This window comes from Phyllobates terribilis, unplaced genomic scaffold (assembly GCF_046119375.1).
Source record: "Phyllobates terribilis strain yellow unplaced genomic scaffold, ASM4611937v1 Scaffold_4__5_contigs__length_816908805, whole genome shotgun sequence".
Taxonomy (NCBI): domain Eukaryota; kingdom Metazoa; phylum Chordata; class Amphibia; order Anura; family Dendrobatidae; genus Phyllobates; species Phyllobates terribilis.
The window spans coordinates 85,420,393-85,428,606 of NW_027362764.1; the positions used below are offsets into that span (position 1 = coordinate 85,420,393).

The following is an 8,214-nucleotide window of genomic DNA, read 5'->3' on the forward strand; positions in this document are numbered from 1 at the left end:
TGCTGTGTACACATATATATACAGGTATATACCCTGCTAAACTGCTATATACATGCTCTGCCCTGTGATCACAGCAGATAGCCTGTCACTGCTGTGTACACATATATATACAGGTGTATACCCTGCTAATACTGCTATATGCATGCTCTGCCCTGTGATCACAGCAGATAGCCTGTCACTGCTGTGTACACACATATATACTGGTATATACCCTGCTAATACTGCTATATAGAAGCCCTGCCCTGTGATCACAGCAGATAGCCTGTCACTGCTGTGTACACACATATATACTGGTATATACCCTGCTAATACTGCTATATAGAAGCCCTGCCCTGTGATCACACCAGATAGCCTGTCACTGCTGTGTACACATATATATACAGGTATATACCCTGCTAAACTGCTATATACATGCTCTGCCCTGTGATCACACCAGATAGCCTGTCACTGCTGTGTACACATATATATACAGGTATATACCCTGCTAATAATGCTATATACATGCCCTACCCTGTGATCACACCAGATAGCCTGTCACTGCTGTGTATACATATATATATACAGGTATATACCCTGCTAATACTGCTATATACATGCTCTGCCCTGTGATCTCAGCAGATAGCCTGTCACTGCTGTGTACACACATATACTGGTATATACCCTGCTAATACTGCTATATACATGCTCTGCCCTGTGATCACAGCAGATAGCCTGTCACTGCTGTGTACACATATATATACAGGTATATACCCTGCTAAACTGCTATATACATGCTCTGCCCTGTGATCACAGCAGATAGCCTGTCACTGCTGTGTACACATATATATACAGGTGTATACCCTGCTAATACTGCTATATACATGCCCTGCCCTGTGATCACACCAGATAGCCTGTCACTGCTGTGTATACAGGTATATACCCTGCTAATACAGCTATATACATGCCCTACCCTGTGATCACAGCAGATAGCCTGTCACTGCTGTGTACACATATATATATACAGGTATATACCCTGCTAATACTGCTATATACATGCCCTGCCCTGTGATCACAGCAGATAGCCTGTCACTGCTGTGTACACATATATATATACAGGTATATACCCTGCTAATACTGCTATATACATGCCCTGCCCTGTGATCACACCAGATAGCCTGTCACTGCTGTGTATACCGATATATACCCTGCTAATACTGCTATATACATGCTCTGCCTGTGATCACAGCAGATAGCCTGTCACTGCTGTGTATACATATATATACAGGTATATACCCTGCTAATAATGCTATATAAATGCTCTGCCTGTGATCACACCAGATAGCCTGCTGCACTGTCACTGTGTACATACACACATACTGTGCTATACATACATGTACCCTACTGATCCTGCAATATATAAATTTACCCTATTGCCTGCTGCACTGTCACTCCTATGTACACACCATGCTATATACATATATACCTATTTCCATGCTCTGCTGTGTGATCACGTGACTACTATTATTACTATATACCCAGCTACATAACTGATATGCCTATTGATTTCATGATTTCACCGGTAATTTCCTGCTGCGCTGTCACTGCTGTGTACAGCTATATCCTGCCAGCACTACTGCACACATGCTCTGCCCTGCGATCATACAGCACTACTGGCTTGCTGCACTGTCACTGCCGTATTCCCTATCGCTTGTCCTAGTATTACTGCAGCATACACAGCCTTCCATACCACTAATACAAGGTTTGCCCTGTGATCACACTGCCTGGCACCAGCCTGGACCTACAGGGCACCATGCACCGACAATTCTCCTATATACATGCACTGGTACCAACGGGATATCCCCGGTCCAGGAGACCAGACCTGCTCAGTGCACAGCACACAGCTCCTCATCACTGGGGCACTGCATTGTAAGCAGAGGACTGATGGAGATGGCCACAACGGGAGGATTATGTGGCTGTATAGTATAAGGTGTAGAAAAATGTAACTCAGCAGAAGACACAATACAAACACATGGAGGGATGTGATCGCAGAGGATTGCAGATTGTCTGGGTGTATAAAGGTGGAAAAATAATGCAGCATCTACACCAGGAGGCCAGAAATCCTGGCACCAGCAACACCAGTAATATACATTAGTAACATTAGTGGTCATAGAAGTTATACTAATATATTTCCTATATGATCAGTAAAATACTAGAATCACTGGTAGACTTCTGGTAAGTAGTAATAGTACTAATACTGCTATGGATATTATTAGTGAAAGTAACAGAAGTATAGAAATAGTTGTGTCCTAATTATTATCAATACTGATAACCCCAGAAACAGGTACTATTACTACTTATCATTGGGTAATGTGAGCACTGTATGATTAGTACTACTATTACTATTACATATATAGACATATATATATATATAATTGTAGTAATGGAGTAGTAATTTTGGTTAGTAGTGGCACTGATACCACTATAAATAGAGTTAGTAATAGTATTATCATTACCAATAGTATCAGTAGTACTATTACTACCATTGTGACCATTATTATAGTCCTAGGCTATTATCAGTTGGTAGAAGATAGCATTATTACCATTGGAAGTTGTGGTCTTACTACTGCTGTCCTCTCTATTACTACCAAGAATAAAATAATATTTCTATTCTTTATAAAGATGATTATACTATATCTTTTATTTCTATTATTATTATCACTAGTATTAGTAGTAATCGTGGTAGAATTAATTATTATACCAGCACTGCCATTCATAAATCACTACTAGAATAATAATAATAATATATACTGTTGCGGTTATTATTATCCTCCACAATAATAGTAGTAGTTTGCAGAGGTTGGAAGTATTACTCCTCATCATCAGTAGTAGTGTCACTCTGCACATGGTGAGGATCAGTGTCACCCTGTGGCCCTCTGCTCTGCTCTTGGGCTCCAGGACATGACTCGGGCTGTGACCGCTGGACCTGGATGGCTCAGCCCCGTCCTGACTCCTGCATTTGCCCTGTAATGATTGACAGCCCAATAACCCAGTGAGACAGTGAGCCCACCGCATCTGGGCGTGGTCTGTGAGAGCAGCAGCCTATCAGCGGACAGGTGGGCGTGGCGTAGCTGCGTAGCTCCCGGGACAGCGCTCTTATGCTCAGTGCGGGCGGCTGTGCGCTCAGTGCTGCTCGGACCTCTGGATTATAACCGCTGCTTGGATTATCGCTGTGTGTGCAGGAGGCTCTGGCTTGTTTCTGCATGTCCGCAGTGTTGGATGGTGACTCTTTGCACAATCCCTTGAAGACGTACAGTGAAGAGCCGGGGAGGAGCGGGCTTGTAAATGGATCGCCAAGCTAGCCTGCTCTCCATCTGGCTGCAACTGGAGCTCTGCGCTATGGCCGTGCTACTCACTAAAGGTAGGTACTCTAAGCCTACAGCTGTCTGCAAACCCTATTCTCTCACACCTGGGGAACTACAAGTCTCAGTATAACCCCAGCCTGTGTATAACTGCCCACATTGTCGGACTGTAAACCTTAGTAGACTTGTACACACGAGAAGTTGTAGGAGCTGAAGGGTTGTTTTGATCAGATGCCACTAGAGGTCGCTGTTTCTATGAGGATTTTCCATTCGCTTTTAATGAATGAGATTTGTGTGAAATTTCTGCATTTCCATTACAGGCTGCAGATACAGTGCAACTAGATAGGCTTTGCCTGGGGCTGAGGAATAAGAGAAAATATTGCTTAAAACCTCCAGCATCTTTGTTCTTTGCTGGGATCAAAATAATAGGCAATACAATTGTGAAAAAGTGTAATTTTCTATATGTTTTTTTAATGCTCTTTAACAGTGGTGTGTGTGTGTGTGTGTGTGTGTGTGTGTGTGTGTGTGTGTGTGTGTGTGTGTGTGTGTGTGTGTGTTGGTGTGTGTGTGTTTTTTTTTTTTTTTTGTGTAAGGTTTACATGGCACTGAGTGCAGTAATATTTATTTACCCTAGGTAAGGAAGGGGGAGGTGTGATTAGGCTTAAATAGACCTAAATACCAGCCTCCTGGCCCCATCAAAGGAGACAGAAGAGCTCAGGGAGTGACTGCGACTGATGTGCGTCCTGAGATACTGAAGCTATGTGCCTGATAATGATATAATTAGGGGCTCACATACTTCTGGCTGCTGCTGACTTCAAAAGACTTCTAGGAAGGAGGAAAAAAAAAAGAAAAGTCCTCCGCCGTCTCCTGTAGCCATCTTGACTAGAAGCAGGCATTTTTGGTTAATAACAGTATAAAAGAAGGGGGGAGCAGGAGAACAGACCCAGCATTGTTCACACTCTTGCACTACCAATACCCTTTTGGCTCTGCAAAATTTTGGAAGAATCTTCATGCACAAATATGGGTGAAAATATACTTTTTTTTAATTTATTTATAATCCCAAGAGGCAACCCTAATAGGGTCCCATTAGTCAATGTCAGTAGCCATCTGGCTTGTTTCAGTCTCGCCTAGGAGCTCGCGCTTCATTCTGTATTTTTTGTAATAGATCTACCTTTTTTCTTGAAATGGCCTTGCATATCCCCCGCCGCCTTGAGTAGGATACAAGTTGACTTGTTTCCCTAGGAGCACTTTGGCCTTTGAAACCCTGAGGGAGATCTGGTCAGTGCTAATGCAATGCCTCCTGTTACCAGGCCCTCCTGTCATTTGGCTTCCATTAACTAGGCTATTAAAGGAGCCTGGCGCACAGAGGTGAAACCTGATCTCAAGGTGGGCTGCACTGCAACATTTCAAGCTCAGGGGGTATTGTGTGTAGTCTGGGCTTTTTAAGATGATTCTGATAGGCCAAATCCTTGTGATCCAGGGTGGACAAACAAACATTTGGGGCTGTGTGGTTATCTGCTGTAGTCTTTTTGTAGTGTTAATTTTTTTTTTTAATAAAACAATTATAGCTCAGAGGCTATAATTTCAGGCTCTTTCATAGGACTTCACTTGGCACAGTAGTTTCCGCTCTGCTATACGTATGTGGGTAATATTGTAAAATATATAATTAAAGACGCAATTCTCAACGCATCACATTTCAAGTCCCCAAGCAAAAAAGTTTAAATGAAGCAACAAACTGACTGTTTAATTACTTCCTTCTTGCCTGAAAAGTTTTAAAAATATTTTTTTTGCAAGTTGGAACCCCCCCCCCCTCCTCCGATCGCGTGCAAGTCAGAGGGTAGAGGCATCAGCGTTGTAGCTCTGACCGTTTTATGGCTTTCCATTTTAGCTGAAAGGAATTGACTTTGGCAAACACAGCAGTTATTGTGAGCCGCACTGTTCCTGTTTTATAACATTTGTCGGACTTTGCGAAATAAACTACTCCTTTCTATGACCGCTTGTACACATCTCGCTTAACTCCTTCCCTGCTGATGGAGTTGGGTGAGATCTCTTGCCTCCTAGTCATACAGGAAAAAAGATATATCTTTGTAACATATTAGCTAATAGATCAAAGAATATTTAGATTTGAGAGTCTTCAGTGGTTGATGCCATCTTTTCAGTTCGCCAATAAAAAGGTAACAAATTGCAAGCTTTCGAGACTGATCAGGTCTCTTCATCAGGCATAGAAGAGACCCGAGTAGTCTCGAAAGCTTGCAATTTGTTACCATATTTTCAGTTTGCCATTAAAAGATATCAACCACTGATGACTCTTAGTCATAAGGAGCTTTTGTCTTTTTTAAAATTTAAAGGTAGATCATTGACTTGTGTTTTCTGCCGTTTCTTACTCTTATGAGACGCAATATAACTATTGGTGTTACGGTCTTTGATTAACTTTCCCACAATCCTGAATTATTCCATAAATGATCAGATTATTTCCATATGTTGTGTAGAGAACCTGGTTTATGAAAGCCGCAGCCTCATAGTAATTGTGTTTTTGTTGTTGCAGGAGAAATCAGATGCTACTGTGACGCTCCACACTGTGTTGCAACTGGATACATGTGTAAATCAGAACTGAATGCCTGCTTTTCCAGGCTACTTGACCCACAGAACACCAATTCACCTCTCACACATGGCTGCCTGGACTCTATTTCTAAAACAACAGATATGTGCAAAGCCACCTCCGAAGACCAGAGCGGTGCCACCGTGCCCAAACTGGAGTGTTGTCACGAGGACATGTGCAATTACAGAGGTCTCCATGATGTTCTTTCCCACCCCAAGAGCGAAACATCAGGTACGGAGAATAATTTTTCAAAAAGTAACCCCCCTCACTCTCCTACCCTTGATGTATAGGACGATGGCTGCCAAAGCCCTGTGTGTCTGGTATTGATTTTGTTGTTAATGTAATTAGAGATACCAGTGGGAAAAGCATGGTTAGCGTTAAAGATGTATTTCTGTTAGGTAGCTTTGATGTCTGTCTGTGCTCTTGGCTCCTGTCTGGCTTTTAGTGCCTTTTTTTCCAGGATTTGAAAGAATGCTCGATTTGTGACAATGTTGCAATTATTTATTTCTTTAGGTTTTATATACGTCTCCTTTTCTGCCAAAGGACAGTATTTTAGCCATTAGTAACTTTAATAATAAATTATTATTAAAAATTTACTATTTGATGTTTTATTCTTATTAATTGAAAAATCATAAGAGGCCCAGTCTTTTTTTTTATTATGTTCCTATGATAACGCTTTACATGTAGATCTGTCTTTTGGCTTAAGAGTTGAGGGTCGTCAAATAATAAGCTAATTACCCTGCAGCAATGGGCTGTTCTCTTTGGGCAAGCATTACGGCAAGTGTTGGTTACCCAGCAGAGCCACCAAGGGGAAAATAAAGCGTTGCACAGCACCCATTAAAATAAATGGGTAAGCACATGTTCACATATTTGAGTATTTGATCAATATTTTCCAAGTGTTTGGCAAAAAAAAAAAAAAAAATGGCTTTCTAAATTGGACAACCCCTTTAAGAGTGCCCATAGATCTGTCCCCTTTTGTGGTTACTAAACTGCAAGGGATTTCCAAGTTTAACGTGCCTTTAATCGTAATATTCTGAAAGTACCAATACTATTTATTATGCCTTTTTGTTGCAGCCTAAAGTAGATCTGTCCTCTTATCTTTTTCAGGTGTGGGTAGCAAGTACCAACATGAAAGCACAAGGAACCTCATCACGAAGGTCCAAGAGTTGACGTCGTCCAAAGAACTGTGGTTTAGAGCAGCTGTGATCGCTGTGCCCATAGCCGGGGGATTGATATTGGTGCTTCTTATAATGCTTGCACTCCGGATGCTCCGCAGTGAGAATAAAAGATTACAGGATCAGAGACAACAGATGCTCTCCAGACTGCACTACAGCTTTCATGGTCACCATTCAAAAAAGGGCCAAGTGGCCAAGCTAGACTTGGAGTGCATGGTGCCTGTAACGGGCCATGAAAACTGTTGCTTAACTTGTGATAAAATGAGGCATACGGACCTCGGCAATGACAAAATCATCTCGTTGGTTCATTGGGGAATGTACAGTGGACATGGAAAGCTGGAATTTGTATGACCACATATGAGGATGATGACAATCCGGGAGACTTACTCTGTTCTGCTGGATAGAAGCACTTTATCTTTTACAAAGACATTAAACTTTTATCCTAAGAGGAGAAAGATTGGGAGTCTTGCACACAGCAATGATCTGTTACTCGCGAGCGATTCCAAAAGCCGTCTTTATTTGCACAAGGGTGGAACTGAGGACTATTTGTATTATTTCTTTAAACTAATGCAGGAAGCAAGATGTAGAGAAGTTGTACACACTGTCACCAATGTTTTCTTACATTTAGGGAGCTAATATTGGTCATTGAAATAAACTGTACACAATGTACATGTTTCTATATGTTTAATGTAAAGATTTTTTTTAAATATATATATTTTGGCTGAAAACTTATGGCTGTGGCTTTTTTTTTTTTTCTATGGTACTTTTGGGTCTCTGCTTTGTACACAGTGGTAAAAATTTTTAGCATTAATGTTATTGGATCAATGTACCGTATATTCCGGCGTATAAGACGACCTGGTGTATAAGACGACCCCCCTACTTTCCTGTTAAAATATAGAGTTTAGGATATATTCACCGTATAAGACTACCCCTTTTCCAACGCATACCAAACACCGGTAAAAATTTTAAAAAAACAGATTTGAATTTAACATGGTCCTTTTTTAATTTAAATTCTTATGACATGCAGGTATATAGCAGGAAAACTGTCACTCATAAACATATTAAAATAGGGGGGACCCCACGTCATTTTTTGGGGGGGTCC

At 41.3% G+C, this 8,214-nt stretch overlaps 1 protein-coding gene across 1 annotated transcript; it reads left to right on the forward strand.

Moving 5' to 3' along the window:
* Positions 1 to 3,108: 3,108 nt before the first annotated feature.
* On the forward strand, positions 3,109 to 7,834 carry BAMBI (BMP and activin membrane bound inhibitor). The gene is made up of 3 exons (XM_073676514.1): positions 3,109 to 3,397; positions 5,884 to 6,168; positions 7,045 to 7,834. The coding sequence occupies exons 1-3, from the start codon at positions 3,322 to 3,324 to the stop codon at positions 7,461 to 7,463; spliced, it is 780 nt and encodes a 259-aa protein (XP_073532615.1). The 5' UTR covers positions 3,109 to 3,321; the 3' UTR covers positions 7,464 to 7,834.
* The last annotated feature ends 380 nt before the right edge of the window (positions 7,835 to 8,214 follow it).

Coding starts and splice junctions, on each gene's coding strand:
- BAMBI (XM_073676514.1), top strand. CDS start 3,322: ATGGATCGCCAAGCTAGCCTGCTCTCCATCTGGCTGCAACTGGAGCTC. Junction 3,398..5,883: donor GGCCGTGCTACTCACTAAAG/GTAGGTACTCTA, acceptor TTGTTGTTGCAG/GAGAAATCAGATGCTACTGT. Junction 6,169..7,044: donor CCCCAAGAGCGAAACATCAG/GTACGGAGAATA, acceptor TATCTTTTTCAG/GTGTGGGTAGCAAGTACCAA.